At 35.9% G+C, this 18,222-nt stretch overlaps 1 protein-coding gene across 5 annotated transcripts in view; it reads right to left on the bottom strand.

The window, feature by feature from the left end:
• Positions 1 to 18,222, bottom strand: part of WDR20 (WD repeat domain 20) — a 72,270-nt gene that overhangs the window by 11,776 nt on the left and 42,272 nt on the right. Inside the window, exon 3 of one of the 5 annotated variants that reach the window (XM_077819385.1) lies at positions 6,358 to 7,422. The exons of 2 other annotated variants lie outside the window; for them this stretch is intronic. In XM_077819385.1, coding sequence (XP_077675511.1) covers positions 7,369 to 7,422 — 54 coding nt within the window. In that variant the 3' untranslated portion in view covers positions 6,358 to 7,368. Of the gene's footprint in view, positions 1 to 6,357; positions 7,423 to 18,222 lie in introns of those variants that run through there. 2 more of the 5 variants (XM_077819384.1, XM_077819380.1) reach the window with 2 other exon arrangements.

Genomic DNA, 18,222 nt, shown 5'->3' with positions numbered 1-18,222 from the left:
TACCGTAACCTCCAGAATTTTTTTCACAAGTTGTTTGGTATTTGAAAGTTAGGCTGTTATAAAATCAACAAGTCTTGCTTTGTAAATAAGATGCTGAGACTAATTTTATTTTTCATTAAAATCTCAACATGTCATTCTCTACTAACCATGTAGATGTGAGAATAGAAGTTAGTATGTTTTTATTTTTTTAAATGAATCACTGCTATGTCTTCTAAGATTGTGTGGCCTAGTGCATAGAGTACTGCACTAGGACTCAGGAGAGCTGGGTTCTGTTCCCAGCTGTACTGCTGGTCTAGTAGGTGATCTTGAACAACTCACTTTACCCTATTATGCATCAGTTTCCCTATCTCTAAAGTGGGGATACAGTACATACCTCCTTTGTAAAGCTCTTTGAGATCTACTGGTGAAAATGCTAAGTAAGAGCTAGATATCATCATGGAAAGCCAGTTTTCAAAGTCTAATGTTCTGACACAGGTAAGTTCTCTCAAATTCATTGCATGGCAGGGTGTATGGCTAAGGGTACTGGTCATAGAACATGGAGTCCCACTGTTTGGCCCCCAGTTTAAATCTGACCTGATCACTACCCACATCATTATTTCATGGCTGTTCGCTGGCCTGTAAGATGTGTTTCTTACTCCAGTTCTTATTCAACAGGTGTCTCTGTCTTAAAGGTCAGAGCCTGGAGTAAATACTTTCGCAGCCCTGCAGAAATTTCCTGTAGCATAGGGACAAGGCCCAGTAGTGGGAATCTGTGGGGTTGCTTGCAGTGCTGCCAACCACCCTATACCACTGGCTTGGATAGTGGACTTACAGCTCCTGGGGTATCATTCATCTTTCACAAACATGAAAACCTAATGAACTGGAAAACTGGGAAAAGAAGAAAGGGTTTGAAGTGATTTAGGATGATAGTGATGTGTAAGTAGAAAATACCGGTAATTTAGGGAGTTTGAACAAGAATAGGTGAATGCTATATGGATGAGTACTTGTGCTATGTATTTACATGGCTACAATATTGGTATTGAGGAAATGGAAGCTAGAGACCCATATCTATGGTGCAACAGTAACCTACTATTCCTTATCTCTAGAAATTTGGGACAGAGGTCCAGAAGATGGCTTTTGGGGGATGGAAGCGGTTACATTTGTATTTCTGAGCTCCCTTTTTCGGAAAGCTTGCCTCCTGGCAAATCTTCAATGTTGTGAGGGAGCAGGAGCAAAAAAAAGCACAAAATGATTTTTGAATTGCAAGATACTACACTGTAGGAGCTCGGTGACCTTCCTGTCAGGCATTCAAGTCAGATTGAAAGAATGCAGAAGTGGCAGAGGCACTTGTGTTCTCCATTAAAGATACAAGGCTTTAGGTATGTTTGAAGCAAGGAAATGAAGCATATCTAAAAACTAAAGTAGCAACAGGCCAACCCTACAGGAGTATTAATATTCTAAAAGTTGATGAGCTTATCTTGTTTGATGAATACAGTGGACAGTGTTGTTCTGTAGAGTGATGGATACAAATCCCCAGAACATTTGATCTGCTGCAAAATTTCACTACAGGCTGCTCATTAGAAGATCAAATTGAAAAATGAAGTTGATTACCATTTGACATGAACAGCACACTCTCTCTAGGTTCTAAAAGTCTTACATCTGTCCTACTCTTTCAAGCTCATCCTGTAGATTAGAGTTCACATCAGCAGCAATCTACTAGTGTCAGCGGTAGTTAATTTAATCTGATTGTTTCCTAAAGCTTTCCTAAACACTGTTTTTTCCTCAAGTTGATCCTAAATAATTCAAGTAAACCACCTACTTTCATGTAACACTCCAATTCCAAAAGAAAACATGGAATTTTACAGAAAATTATCTGTATGAGGTTTTACTATTATACCTCACAGCTAAGTATTATTACAAATGAGAAGTATGCCAAAAACCAAACTGCTTTCATGACTATCTCATAGTAGGGTTTTGTTACTTAAGTTGTGCATTTGAAACAGACTAACTTGTTAGGACACCCTACAGCAGTGGCTTTCAACCTTTTTTCAATTGTGGACTCCTAAAAAATTTCAACTGGAAGTGCAGATCCCTTTGGGATTCTTAAACGTAGTCTGCAGACCCCCAGGGGTCCACAGACCACAGGATGAAAAACCACTGCCCTAAACATTATTCAAGGAAACTATCTGAAAAAGCCAAACTAGAGGCGGACGACTTCCAAGACGACTAACTTAAGAAAATCACTCTCTAAAGTATGTCACCTGGAAAACTTAATTTTATCACATCAGATTTTAGAAAGTGTTTCAAACTTGTACTGTCAGCTTACTAGTAGTTAACAATGAAAAACATCATTGCCTGTGACACCATTATTTCGGTGTTAAGTGGGCATGTAAGTGAAGAGGATATTCCCATATGATCCTTAACTCTATTGGACAGAGCAAATGAAATATACAACTCCTACCTGATGAACCACCAGAACAAGTAGGCTGCTGAAAAATAGCTGCTTAAGTAACACACATCCCAAAGGCCTGGTTACGAAATAGATACAGTGCTTTACAAATATCAGAAGTTTCAGCTGAGGAAGCCAACCAATTAGCTACCTGAGTTATCTACAGCACTAATAAAACTCATACTACATTGATTTGTTAGTTAATCTTTAAACAGTTTTATTTAATTTCAGATGCACGGTAGTTGCCTTCATTGGTCTACCTGGAATTTTGTATTAACATACAGAGAGTTGTGCAAGCCGTTAGTTTTACTTCTGACAATTTAATATGCAGCTCCTTTTTTAAAAAGGACCCACCTATATAAAAGTCTAACCTTGTTAATTTTGTTCAGATACAAAATTCTCATTTTCGTCAATGTGGCAGAGTGGCAATCACTAGCTTTAGCATGAATACTAGTTATCATAAGTGACATATTTCCAAGTGTGAAAATTTAAGTGTAGTCTCTTCAGATTTGAATATATGTAAAAAATGCGATTTTTATTTTGTGTATTGTCATATACTACAATATGCTTTTACCTCTTTTTAGACCCCCCCCCCAAACCAATAGAGCCAACAATGGGAGCTGGATTCTATTTCTAGAGCATCAACAGAACTATTTACTAAATTCCAATTAGAATCCATTATGTCACTGTAAACCTTGAAAGCCCTGGGGATTGCATAAAGTTAATGAGGGCATACTTGGGCCTGCAGAACCTTTATGAAGGGTGCTAACATTTAGGGAAACCCAGCTTGAGTTTGTCAGGCTAGGAGTTAGAAAAATCTTCATTTGTAAAATAAGCAAATTTGGAATTAACTGAGAAACATGGAACCCTACAATGACATTTTATAGAGTAACCTTGCCAGGCCATAATATTAATTTCCTCTCACCCAGCATTCAGTTTGCTTTAGTGCAAAAAATGACTTGTGTTCAATATGGAACGATGCCTGTATTTTCTCCTGCTTAAAAATTTCAGGATTTTGTGTTTCCTAAAATTTTAGGAATGTCTTGTTCTGATCAGTACACTATATAAACATTTTTAAAATATTTCCATCACCTGACTTATGCAAAATACAAAATCTTCCAAACAATTAGGATAGTCACTGTTTTTATTGTGCAGTTTTAGGCCTTGCTTTGCTGTATTGCATACCAATTATCCACACTAGAGGCTGAACATATACACCCAGAAGATACATGATCTGACTTTAGAATTGCCAGTCTACCTACAGAATTCAAATATTGCTGGTCTGACAAAACTTTGGGGGTGGTTGTTAAAAGGCAGGTGGTTTTTTGTTTTTTTTTTTTGTATTTTAAGCTTGTCCAAAAGGGCATATTTCCTGGGATCATTCTGAATGAGGCATGCAGGACTGGGTTCCTTCTATGGTAAGAGAGTGATGAGTGCTTTGTTGATTACCCATGCTCCAGTCTTTTCAAGTTAACTATGCTCATAAGTGTTTTGCTGAATAAGGTCTTAAATAGGTAGATCTTTTCAAGTGACTGCACTTTCACTGAAGAATTCCTTTCATCATTCAAACTATATTCAGTATTTCAGGTTTAAGACTAGTAGTCTCTGCATGCAAATGTAGAATATTCTGAATACCAGAGCACTTGGAATAGGGATATAGGACAAATTAAATAGTGACTGTATTTATGCTGTTTACTTTTTTGAATGTCAGTTTAAACCTACCGTCTATCCACTTTTATGATTTCTAGTCAATTTCACTTTCAGATTCTCAGGCAAGTAGCCCAAAGCTGCAATGTTTGGATGGAAAACCAATACATTTTCATACTCCCCATAGGATTTTTTTAATTAGATTTAAATAGTTCTGTTGGACATCTGTTTTTACAATTGCTTGATCCAACAATGTAGTATTTAAACTGTTTATTCCAGTTACATTGCAGCAAAATGATGATCAAAATTTTGTTCAAGTATGAGTCTTACAGCTTGAAAACAGGACAGATTGACACCCTTATTTTAAGTGATTGTTGTGTTCACAGAACATGGTCACAAAAATATGTTTAGGGAAAGGATCATATTTTCAAGTCTACTTCTTACCTACAAGACTTGTGAAGGGTGCTGGAATAACAGAACTGAGAAATGAAGTCTGTTTAGCAAAAGAATTTATGACTTGGGTGGCAGCCATGAAAGTTTCTAAACTTGGGGAAAGAGGAGTTTCTTCTAAACAAAGTACTTTTTGACCCTTATTACAGAAATTGGGCAGAAAGTTGGTTTCCATTCAGTGCTTTGTTTCTGTGCCAAGGGTGCCAATCAATGTTAGTCATGATAAAGACAGCTATCCACAGACCAGCACATTTTACATAGAGCAGTGAACAGCTGTCAGACAGTAACAACTTTGTCTTTTCTAATTTGGTTAGTGATCTGCATGCAACCCAGAAGGTGACTGGCTCAGAGCATTTGGTAATACTCTGTCTCCACTGTATGTTTAAAAATCAGTTTAAGAATTTAAAATATATTGCAACCAAGTGTCTCACTATTTCCATATTTACCTGAATCAAATTTGGAAACATTTAAATAAGGAAGGTAAAATTAGATTGTTAAATTGACAGTTTCAACCCAGTTTGTTTATATCCAAGGATTAAATAAACCTGAACTGCATAAATCACAGACCTGATTATTCTTCCATTGAAGTGAACAGCAAAGTTTATCTTCAGTGGGAGCAGGAGTGAGGCTTTAATTTTTATTAAACTGATGATATGTAGAACCATGTGAGGCTTGCTACAGTTTGAGTTTCTCCAGTGTTACAAACAGATGTAGACTAAATCTCAGGAAAAACATCCTAACAATAGGACAATGACCAGATTGCCTACAGAGGTTGTGGAAGCTCTTTCAGAGGCTTTCAAAAGAAGGCTGGATAGCCATCTGTCTTGCATGGTTTAGACACCACAAACTCACCTTCGTGGCAGGATAGTCCTCATAGTCCCTTCTAATGCTATGATTCTATGTATAATTATGTAGTTTATTCTAAAATGACAGTAGAGTATTAATATCTTGCAATTAAAGAAAATTCTATTTAACTATAAATTTTATACAAAAATGTTGTTGGAACCTTAGATAAAGTTTGTTGGTAGGTTAGGCCCAGATCATGCCATCAGTATCAGCATTAAATTGACTTTTGGAAAGACCTTCCATTTTGAAGGATATGAATGCTAGAGCAGAGCTGAGAAAGCTGTTGCTTATATCCCCTCCTAGCTGCACATCTGCAAAGTTCAGAAAAAGCCCAACAATAGAGAGTCAGAAGGGGCTTAGGCCAGGCAGAGGAAGTGAGAAAATGCCACCATATTATCTCAGTCACCCTTTCTACTGGGTTTTGATCCAGAGTAGCACATTCTTCATTCCTTTCATCCCCTTGCAGAAAATACTGGAAGGGATGAAATGGCCTTTGTTTTGCTAATAAAAACCAATTTACTATCAACCACTATCAAGTAGCATTGGATTATGAAAATACTTGGATATCTCTACCTCCATAATAACTGTTTCTACCTCAAATGTTAAAGATAGCAAGGGCACCTGATATTTTTAGCACAGCAAGTTGTCCCAAAACACATACTACTCCATTATTTTAGTACCTAATTTTAGATTGTAAAAATCAAAGTGTGCGCAGGTAGTACACTGTCATAGTTGTCTGCATAAAAATCAGCTTGAAAGTCAATGCAATTCAACAATTGAGGTTTTAACCTCTAATTTTTAGACAAATACAGTATTAAACCACTAAAATGCAACTATTAAAAGGCATCAGAAGAGATCACTCTACTGCAAAAATCTGAGGCTCCTATTTTCATAAATATTGGGGTTTAATGTCTGGAAAATGTATTCAGAGGTAAGTTTTAATAGGAAGTAGTGCAGGGGAAAATTTATAATTTCTTTTCCCTAAGCCAATTAAGCAACATTAAATATGGAAGTGTTTCTGATGCAAAAGGTTGTAAGAAAGGAATATGTTCTACAAGCGTTAGTGTGTTTCTGTACCCAACATTTAATTCAAAAGATTGATTACATCAAAATCGATCCAATTTAAAACAGAACGTAAACAAAACTGCATATTCAAGATAGTTTAATATGTATTTTCAGAATTAGAAATTTTAGATTAAAATTACTAGTGTACTGATCCATTTTCCTCCCAATCACTGAATTACATTTATACATATAATACAGAGCTGATTGCAATTGGAAACAATATTAAAATAAATGTTTCATAGATACAAAGGATATCTTTTCTCCACAACATAGCTTTTCTGGGTGTCTGACTACCCATTTTAAAGTAATTCTCCACTAGCATTAAACTATTTAAGTGCAAACAATTCTGTTTAAAAAAAAAAAAATCTACGATTGCAGCATCCATCTTCCTGAATTACATTTTTAAGCCAGAAAGTAATGACTTTCGTTTTCCATGAGTGCATTCCAGGCTGTCTTCTAACCATCTCTGGTTGAAAAAAATCAGTGCAAAAAAACAAACAATGGTGAAGTACTAATTTATATAACCATTGAACTTACTTGGATTTAAGAAACATACTTTATTTTACACATATATATCTTTCTCTCCCCCCCCATATATATATATATATATATATATATATATATCAATTAAATTACACCGAACTTGAAAAGTATAAAGAAAACTGAGAAAAAATTTTTTTACTGCAACACCAAATGAAGCATTTCTTTTTTAAAAGGAAAATTCTTCTTTGGGTGAGCAGCCTAGAAGTATTAGCCAGACTAAGAATTCATTACATTATTCTTTTGCAAAGTATTATGTGATTCACATAATTCCAAGTTTACACTCTGCCATTTTATAATTTCTGATGCTCTCTGCATGAAGAACAGCTCCTGGTTCCACTGTCATTACTTCTTGTCCTGTGTTCAAAGATTCGCTAGCAGTAGTGTGATGGCTATACTACAGTTCCACTTGGAGAATTGGCCTGGTTTTGGGATGACAATAAACCCTGCAAACAAAGCAGTTTACATTAATCCAGCAAGAGAGCCTGACATTAACTTAAAATTAATCTGCAGCAGATAAATTTATCAGCACAAAAGTTTGTGTGCACAGGCACTCACTACTAACATGTTGCCTTCATTCTTCAAAAATCATGTGCCAGATTTCTATAGGAAACATTTCATTTGCCCTACTTAATAATGTTCAAAACCATGTTTTTGGCACAGATTAATAGATCTGTTTAGGACACGAATTGTTGCAAATGTTTGATCTTAGTTTGCCTTGCATTTTTCTCAAGCCGCTGGCAACTTCTGGACACTTCTTTTTATACCACTCTACACAAATAGTAAGTGTCCTTTGAACTAATGATTAAATATGCAGCAAATGGGCACTTCACAGACAGACAATGGGTCTATTCTGCCCTCAAAAAAAAAGGGAAATTAGACAGTTAACCTCCATTAATGTTAACACTACTGGTGAGAATCCAAAGTTCTCATCTGCCAATGAAAAATAGTAAACAGTTTAAGAAATATTTTAACAAATATTCCTATATGTTACTTGGGAATAAGAAGCCTGGAAAAGACGATGAGTGTGTCGGGGAGACTCAGTTCACATTAAGTTTTGCATTACCATTTAAATTTGGACTTAGGTAAGTCTATTTAAGTTAATTTTTTCATAAGTTTACCACCTTATTGAAATGCACTACAAGTCAATAGTGGCTTGCTTATATTTCAGATTTGTAGCTTAAGAATTATGCAGCATTCTTAGCTACATATGGTTCTTGTTGATAACTGGTTTGGATAGTTTAATAAAGAAGTATTTTCTTGCTTTTCACTTGTGTACTTTGGCTGCCAGTTGATCAAGCTTTCCCCTACGTCATTGGTTAACAAGAACCGTAATGGCTGAATTTCAATTCGCACACCAGCCTTCAGATTAAAAACCAAACATCTGCACCAAAAGGCAGGTTTATTTTCTTGTACTTTGTCATTTAGTTCTTAAAGAGTGCTAACAGCCTGAAGAACTAAATACCTGCTAAGCCTGAAGTACCCTGATTAACATGACTTCACTTTCCCTTGCTATATAGCTAAAAATCACACTTTTAGTCATTCGCAAAAAGAAAAGGAGTACTTGTGGCACCTTAGAGACTAACCAATTTATTTGAGCATAAGCTTTCGTGATGCATCCGATGAAGTGAGCTGTAGCTCACGAAAGCTTATGCTCAAATAAATTGGTTAGTCTCTAAGGTGCCACAAGTACTCCTTTTCTTTTTGCGAATACAGACTAACACGGCTGTTACTCTGAAACTTTTAGTCATTGTTTCTTACCTCTAAATTATGTTCCTGTGACTCAGATCCATCAAGCTAGACAAGATCAGAAGCAATTAATAGGAATGTAGAATTAGTGACATCTTCAGAGTCTATAGGAGCTCTTTCTTGCTTGGATCCAAGTATCCAGGAACCCCTACTGAAGAAACCCCCCCCCCCGTTCTCTTAAACCACAAACAGAAGTGGAAGAGGTTCTGGATTGGTGGATCTGAGTCACAAAAAACCTAATTTCAGGTAAACTCATCCTCCCCTTTAAAATCTCCGATCCACCAATTCAGACATGGGATGCATCCACATGGATTGGTGGGGTTCATGGCAGAAAATAGGTACACAGAAGGTGGACCGGTGTGCTACGCCTTAGAATGCCCTCTGTAAGTAGCATCTACAAGTGTTTTGTTGTTTATGCAATGCATAACTGATTTTCATATAATGTATGCAGTGATGTAGATTTGCGGCTTAGTCATGAAATATACAAATGTGATATTCAGGCCTTACAAAGTTGCACATTTCAGAGTTCAGTATTACATGGCAGGTGGAATGGTATGGTTTGCCTTCCTTCTCTAGGAGGAGGAGATGCATAGGGAGTGGAACTATACATAAAGGGTAAAATTTTGACAGCATCTAACTCATTAGGCACTTCTGAAAAAGTTACCCAAAAAGATTTTTTTTTAAATAGTGAATAAAATGTGTGATGTAAAAGCAGAATGCTGAATCACATGCAGAGTTTACAGTGTGATCACATACCACATTCCAGGAGTCTGTTAATCTGAACCATGACACCAAAACAGTTTTGCATTTTGACTGATTACGCATACTAAGTAACTTTTAAAATGCAATGGAAAAGGATATTCTGTAGTTAAATATTCCTAGGTACCAATATTCCCAATCCTGTTTATGACAAATTAATCAGAGGTCTCATGTGCATATGCAAGTAATCCCATGATTGTAAAGCATAAATTAAATCCTATAAAGATGGTGTAAAGGACAAGGTATTTCTAATAGGCTCATGACCATGGTATCCAGGTGCTATGACAAACAAGAAATAGACACTTCCTTGTGAATGTTTAGGGAGCCCCTATTTGAAATGCAGCCACATCCTGTGTTTTGCTATATACAGCTTCACTTTAAAAAGGGGCTATTCTAGGAAGCACTAATCACCATTCAATGTGGTACCACATACCCTATGATCTTCAGCATTCAAGTCATTAGGACCCAGACTGGGTTGATCCTCATCTCCCGGGCTATGAATACCTTCTTGTCAGAAGAAGGGCTGAATGGTTTGAATACAGGACTGGACAATAGGCATTCCTGAGTTTTAATTCCTGCTCTGAAACACTTCCTGCAGTTTTGAGCAAGGTACGGCCTGGTTCAGGTGCCCATCTATACAGTGAGGATAACTGCTTATTTTCAGAGTGGTCTGTGAAGACTAGATGTTTGTACAGCACTTTGAATGTGAAAAGCTAATATTAGCTAATACATTCTGATGAGTAACAGTTTAGTAGTATAATTCATATTAAGACCAAGAATAAAAATGAGTAGCACAGATTACATTTAACAAAACTGAAATACGTAATTTGAAGTCTTTAAATCAAGACTTGATATCTTTTGAAGTGATATGTTCGATCTCAAACAAATTACGGGTTTGATGCTGAAATTATTAGGTAAGGTTCTTTAACCTGTGTTACATCGGAGGTCAGCCTACGTATAATTATAATGGTCCCTTCTGGCTTTAAACTATGGATATGGATGTGAATTTTGGTCTAAGGATGATCAAAATTTGGTGAGGAAAACTTATGTTCGAGAAGAAAAGAAGCGAAGATAAAGAGGCAAATGGCCTGCTGCAACTGAACCACTCTTGGATAGACCAGAGAAGATGGGACAGAACACAAATTACAGAAACATAAGTAATTCTTAAATACAAAAAATCCTGCTAATGCAACAGTAATGTTGCCCACTTCAAAGTCAAAGTCAGGAAAGTGCAAAGAAATTCAGATTCCTACAGCAACTTCAAATCTGCTATGTTGTGCACACAATGCATACTGCGCACCAAGATAAGTTTATTAAGCTATGTATTCAGCAAACAACAAGGAACAGAATATACTAAGTGTGCAACAACGGCAAATTAAAAGTGACTGCTGACATCTTAAATAACCATTAATTCTTTGTATTTATCTTTATTAAATATTTAATGAGAACAGCATTCATAGGACAACACTCAAATCAGGAATTAATTTCCAATTAAAAACCCACAATTACAAGAGGGAAAAAAGTTACCCCTGTTAAGCTTTGAAGTTCACACCGTACTCCACTCACCTTAGTGAAGTAGGAAGAAGTTCATAGTTTTGCCACTGCTTTTTTTTTTTTTTTTTGGGGGGAGGAAGTCTAATCTGTTCAGGTTATGTCGTCAATCTTCTTAAGTTACAGACCATAGAATGAATCAAAAATTGCAGAAAGCCCAGGGTGGGCAGATATGCAGAGTTCATGTATATTTTTCCTTGTTCCTACTGTTAAGATGGGTTTTTTTGGTGGAGGATTTTGCAGCGTTCTTTCTCTAATTCAAGTTGTTTCAGCAACGGTCCCTTGGCCTACCAAATGCTAGTCAGGCCTGCCAGAACATATACTGTGATTTCATAAAGAGGCCAGGACTGAAATAATATTCATTGAACATGCTCAGACTTTAAAATCATTTAGCTTTTCATTCCCTATCCTGTAAATCTAATTCCAATCAAGTTCTGAACCAGCCATATTTGCATTTTCTATTCAGAAAAGAGACTGCCTTTAAAAAACGTTGGAGTACCACAATTCTCCATACTGAAGGCATTTGATTTTTTTTTTTAAATTCACCTTCATGAAGAACTTGCAAAACTTCTGAAATACCTTTTGAGGCTGAAGTGATGTGTAAAGACAAAAATTTATAATGCAAAGTTTCCAGATTATAGAAGCTGAGTCTGATAGTCTGAATTGCAAAAGTGTTTAAGTGTTAAGATGAAGCACCAAGCTACATGAATTTCTTTACTAGATCACACTAAAAGAATTCCTGATGAAGTCATAAGCTCAGTTAGTGAACTGGTGTTAAAACGTTATGGTTTTTTTTTAAAAACAGCAAATCCTTTATGAACATACACCCACCATATAGCAGAAGACTTCTTGAAAAGAACTTGGAGAGCCTGGGAGAAAGAGGAGTTATAGGAAAGCTGATGTTACAGTAATTTCTATTTAAAATGCTTATTTGTTTTGTTTCTTTTTAATATTTATTCACTTTATGGAAATTTTTATGTTTGGTGCTGAAGTATCTACTTGCCTTTTCTTGTTTTGCTGTAGTAATGTCATATGCCTGAGTATAGTTTGTGTACTAGTAGGATAAAGTACCTTGTAAATGTGTGCAGCAGCAACACAAGTGATTCAAATGCAATTTTACTTCTGGTATATATTAGTGTAGAGGGATATATTTCATTACTGAAGTGTATTTCCATCCTTGTGTGACAAAAAGCAGACTACTAAAATTCCACTATTTATATACAATCCATGTAAAAACCCTCTTTGCCTCAGACATCCACAGAGATTAGATAAATACCATACCTTAAGAGCTCTTAACACTTTGGTTTAGATATGATAGGCACCTGTATCCAAGAGGCAGACTATACTTCATGAGTTTATGTACAATGTAAATGTATAATTGCCTTGTTTATCTTCTCTAAAGCCTCCTGAAGCGCACACATGCTTTTGCTGACAGGATCCTAATTCCAGCTAGGCATGGGACCTAGGTTAGGAGGAAAGGACTCCTATAATTAAGTACACAGAATAGCTTTCTCTAACCTTTTGAAGCTAGAACTTCTGGCAAGATTTAGGTTACAGGTCAGGTAAAAAAAGTGACTTGAGAGAAACCAGGCAAATTTAACTTTGAATAGAAACTACAGCAGCCAAGAATATGCAAACTCTCAATCTCAGAAGAGTGAACTGATGGAAAATAGTGAAGATGGATGAGAGTTCAGATTTAGGTGGCCCAAGTCAGACTAGAGCACAATCACACTGACTATTTCCTTAAGGACTTTTGTGCAAGAGATATTTAAAAAGGAAAGTAAAAGCCAGATTACAACTGAGAGACATCTTTTGCCAAAGTATCCATTATGACTGTAGAATAGGGGGAAGCCAGATTGCTTTCATGTTCCCACTAATTCCTGTGGAACTTGTTTGAGCAAACAATCCTCAATTACATGGCATTTGACAATCAGATGTTCCCACAGCAAGCCATCAGGATGGATTTCACCTTGCGGCTCAGCACGCTTTCAAAAATGCTACCAGGCCCAGTCACATTAGGGTCATTCACTTCACTATTTCTTGAAGTGCCAGAAGACCATCCAGTGTTTAAATCCAATAATAGGGAAAGAAGGTTCTCCCATCATCAGAAAGCTACAGAGGAATCTCACCATCAGGAAAACTGATCTTTGCTTGCCAGGGCCCACAATGACTCTAGAACTTAGGTCAATGAAACCAGGAGAACTTGAAAGCCCTGTTAGAAAAGCCCTAATCTGGGAAACAACCCCCTGAATATCATCTTTGTTGACTGCTTATGTGAATAAACCTGGAACTCTGGTTTAATAAGTTGATGAGCTGTCCCTATGTACCTCTGATGTAAGTGAGTGGGCAGCATTTTCCATCAAAGTCAATGTCAAACTTGGTCTGTTCTGGTCTTATGATATTATTTATAGGATGGAAGCATCTGAATTCTTTTCTTTTGAACCACATAGTTAGGGCTGTGAACTTAATTTTTTATAGTAACCTCAAGGTCTACTTAAGGTTGTGACTGAGAAGCACAGCCTGAACTGGAATCCATAGGGGAAAGAATTCCTGTAGAGTCCAAAGACAAAAATTCTCCATTCCAACTGCTGCTTGATGGATACACATTGACAGCTTAATTTACCCATGTCCGAATTACTAAATCTGAATTTAAAACAATTTCATGGTTCTGAAATTTAACGATTTTAAAAGAAAACGTGAACTTTACAACATAGTTCAAAGTTAGAAGTGACAGATCTAATCCCACATTTGATTTAATGTCAACTTGATAACAATTTCTGAAAGATTTATTCAAAAATTGCATGATTTAGTCAATCCCTTAAATTATAAAATGGCAGCTAAAAAGCTAGCAGTGTCACTGCAGCCATCTGTTCAGCAAGGTATGTACAGCATATAGAAAAAAAACTTTAACTTGTTACATCCCAGCTTTCAGAACTGAGATGTGAAAAGGACTATTGAAAATTATCTACATTTACAGTTCAGTCACACATTTTATTTAACGTCAGTATACAGAGGACAACCCCAGCAAATTTTGTAATGTCAAGTATTTAGTAAGGTTCTTCAGCTGTAACAGTGACAACAGAATAGCTAAAAAATAAGCAGTATGAAACAAACTTGAATTTTTAAAATTATAAATATACCAACAATACTTATTAAAGCTTAATTATTGCAACAGTTAATTTAACAATATTTCATGTTAGAAAGGCTCTATGAAATTTATTCAAGTTGTCAAGAAATTAGATGGAAGTGTAAAAAGGAAATACATATGAATTTTCTTTTGATTTGCACTAAAGATATAGTCAATACAATTTTGTACAGTATCACCTAACATATCAATCTTTAACAAACTCAAGTATACAGAATTGGTAAAAATGCAGGAAAAAAAATCTTGTTTTTAACTTTTACACCTAAGTTGTGCCACAGTAAATTAACTGACATGAAATTCGTTCTTGTAACATAAGCAGGCCAACAATTTTTTTCAGTATCAATTTAGGAGGTTTAAGCTGCTAAAGGGGCAGATGTACACACAGTCTCTTCAAGTACATAACCAAGTTTGAAAAAGGTAATAGTTCAAAACATGGGATTTCTGCAAGTATTTAGTAAAAGTCATGTTATTTCCTAATCCAGAAACCCTCACCCATAAGACCTTTTATACAGGGTTATGATCTCTCCTGGCTTCACTGAAGTCACTTTGCCACACCTCCATTGTGCACACCTTGCTATACATTATCAAACCAGTGTATTAGTTTAAATTCACTCTGCTAATGAAGGTGTACTATACGTGCAATTTTGCTACTATATGCACATTACCGGAAGCTTCAAATTGCACCTTGGTAACCTGAAATAATATAGTCATGATTCAGTTTTACTGTAGAATTTATGCAGATACCAATATCACATTGAAATAACTCTATTTGATAGTACTTCAAAATACCAGTAATTGACCTTCAGTTGTATTGGGAAAAAAATGCTCTTTTTCACTGAGGAAGAATTAATGTGTAGCCAGTCTTCCCACTCACCGAAGTATAATACATGAATATTTGTTAAGTACTTTTAGCGAAAACATTAGTCTTACTAAAACATGATACTGTACTACAACTGTAGTTAGTTGGAAGATTTAAGGATGTTATAATTTAAGATTTTCATGTACAATAAGAATCAAAAACATTCTAAATTTCATGTGCATTGTTTCACAAAATGGTAACGTATTTAGTCTGCCAGATATATACTGCCATTTCACTCTCCTTTGTAGTTTTGTCCAATCTTACCTTGAGCTCTCTCAGAAAAGAGAAATAAGTGGTAAGTTTCCCTTAAAACAAAGTGTTTGTACAAGATAAGCAGATTAAATTTATCAAACATTTAGATAGTTTATTTTGTATTGAAATAACTTTAGTAATTGAAATTTAGTAATCAAATTTGTGATTGTAATTAGCTACAGTCATGCCTAATAAAATTGTTTAAGGTAAAAGAATTATCACTAAATTCCTTTGCATGTAAATACGAAGCATTTTTACTGCATCTGTAGTATTTGCAATTTGGCTTGAAGTAACCAGCAATGTGATTCACGCGCAATTTCACGTTTCTAATTCTCAACTATTTAAGTTGTTTCAGGCAAGTTAAGGGATAAGATTAAAATTTCCATGACTCCATCTAGGTTTACCTAGGGAGCAATCCCCCTGGCCAATCTGATGACAGTTACTCAACTAAGGAGAGAAAAAACTCAAAAGTCAAACCCTCAAGAAGAGTGGGCTAAGATTATAGTTCCTAAAATGAGAGAAAGTAAAATTCGCAAACGAATGGATCACACTGAAAGGAAAAACTGTTAGTTATTTTTCAGACAGGTAAAGTATGCTTCCCCACCACCCTAGCCCAATTTGTTTTACTGCTTTTGACCAGGAGTTAGTATGATAATTTTAAAAGTGTGTTTGGGTCACATACTTTACAAGCACAATGTAGCCAATAAGAAAGCTCAAGGTATGATGGATAAACAAATAATTCATAAAGCTTTTAGCATAGGTTGTATGGGGCTGGGATGGCAGTGCATCATCCTGGCCTTATGAAATCAAGGCTGAAGATCCATTTCTGGATTTTCAGCCAAGGCCAGTAGAGACCAAACACTGTGGGCAAGAGATTCAATAGGTCTAAAATGAGGAACACCACCCTCTGCCTGGTTGTCAGTGCTTTCTGTAAATTAGTGGAGAATACACGGCATACCATCTTTCAGATTGCACTGTAAGTGCTTTGATGGCTCTTCCAAAAAGGAGGCAAATGAGTGGGAAAGGTAGAGATGGCTCAGTGGCACTGATGCTTTCTACTGCAAGGTTAGTTTAATTTTCTATTCAGTCTTTCTTTGGGTTGGTTATGGTTGGCACTCAACTGAGGCTGTTTGTGAGGCAATGGTGGAAGAATTTTTTTAAACACGAAAAATGGGAGGGAGGGCAGTCTTTAGGACTTTCAGGAACCCAGATGATGGGAGGAAGACAGAAGATAGCAGCTTTAAGCTACAAAGTGACAGACTTAGCCAAGGATAAAACTACTGGCAATATAGAAATGTGTGGTATATAACCCAGAAGTGACACGTTACCATCAGTGTTTTTATACTTTGACGATTCTCATTAAATATGCATAAAGTTATAATAAGTGCTCTATCTATAAACCAAAGGATGCTTTACTTTCTGGCAGAGATACTTCCCCATCAAACTCCTGTAAACATGCCACTAAAACTTAGTTTAAATCGCAGAGTGAACTCACTGTAAATGCAAATGAAGAAATCAGAGAAACAAGTCCATTTGAAAAATATCTTTCTAGGGAAGTAAATACATCCTAAATAATATGGCATTTACATCAGTGTGCAATATATTAATTTTGAAAGATCATGATAACTTCAGCATGAAAATGACTTACCTGTAATTAAAGTTTTCCATATTAGCCAAATACTTAAATCCTGATTTTGGGTACTGCATACTCTATTTCTGAAATATTTGAGATGATGTATTCTAAATCAAAACCATCAATGCACAAAAACTGATTAAGTTATGCTCAGCAGCTTAAGGAAGCCTAATTTACAAGTTCGTAGAAAGAAAACGTACAGGGGTAGTGTTTGGTAATACACATGCAATCTGGGTTAACATTTATGCAAAATAGCAATATTCCACCCTAGAAAGCTGAGACACTGATGCACATGTTTAAAGTTACTTTCATAAGAATGTTTGTGACTTTCACTAATTCACAGAAGTTAAAGTAGTTCCAGTGTTATGTAGTTTCACTATTTTGAGTTAATGATTCTCATGAACTACGTATCTTTAAAAGGTAAAGTAATGCCCTTTCCCCCACCTCTAAGAGAAAGATTCACTATGTTTGGACGTAGTAGATCTAGCCGCTAAGTGTGCACAGATGCTGAGTGGAAGGGGTTCTCAATGTGTACATATGACAGATTTGAGAACCAGACTGGAGGAGCTTTTACAAAATGTGCTTGGGGTTTCAAAGCAGCTAGAATCACCCTTTTTTTTTAAAGGAATAATTCTGATAATTCATTTTGAGAATTTCTTGCAACAGAAATCTGAAGTTAGTTGTGGTGTATTTTAGTTTTCTGGAACACAGTGGTTGCTCCAACTACAAACATGACTCTAGAGAATCAGGTAGTTTAGGATTAAGGAACTACATATATCTACATTGTCCAATTAGGAAAATATTCAAATAATTTAAGACCAATACTCCAGGAATGCAATAGCCTATGTGTGCTGCATTTTTACACAAGTAATCAGAAATAAATGAGCTCCCCCTGCTGGTTCTATGGTTTCTCAGAACTGTATTTCAACAAAGCTATCTTGGCATAGAACGTGCTTGAGGTTATAAGATTGCAATTAGTTTTAGGCTCATTCAAAACACAGGAAAACAAATTTGCCATGCAATGGACAAAATAAATATTGTATTCAAGATTAGGAGGCTTTTACAAGGGAGTCTAAAAACCCTAGAAATGTATTACCTTAAATTGACAGAAGTGATAGCCTGAAAAAAGCCTATTAAAAAATTGGTCTTGCCTGCATATTTGACTAGTAAAAATGACACTATTGGACCAAACATGAAGCTGTTTATGCAGAATTTCTTTTTAAACCATGGCCATGATTCTTCTAATGATAATGACCCCTATAAAAACAAAATCAAGATCTTTATTCAGGTTCATAAAA

The sequence above is a fragment of the Eretmochelys imbricata genome, chromosome 6 (assembly GCF_965152235.1).
Source record: "Eretmochelys imbricata isolate rEreImb1 chromosome 6, rEreImb1.hap1, whole genome shotgun sequence".
Lineage (NCBI taxonomy): Eukaryota > Metazoa > Chordata > Testudines > Cheloniidae > Eretmochelys > Eretmochelys imbricata.
The sequence above is the reverse complement of the archived record's forward strand: the minus strand, read 5'-3'. Positions and strand labels throughout refer to the sequence as shown.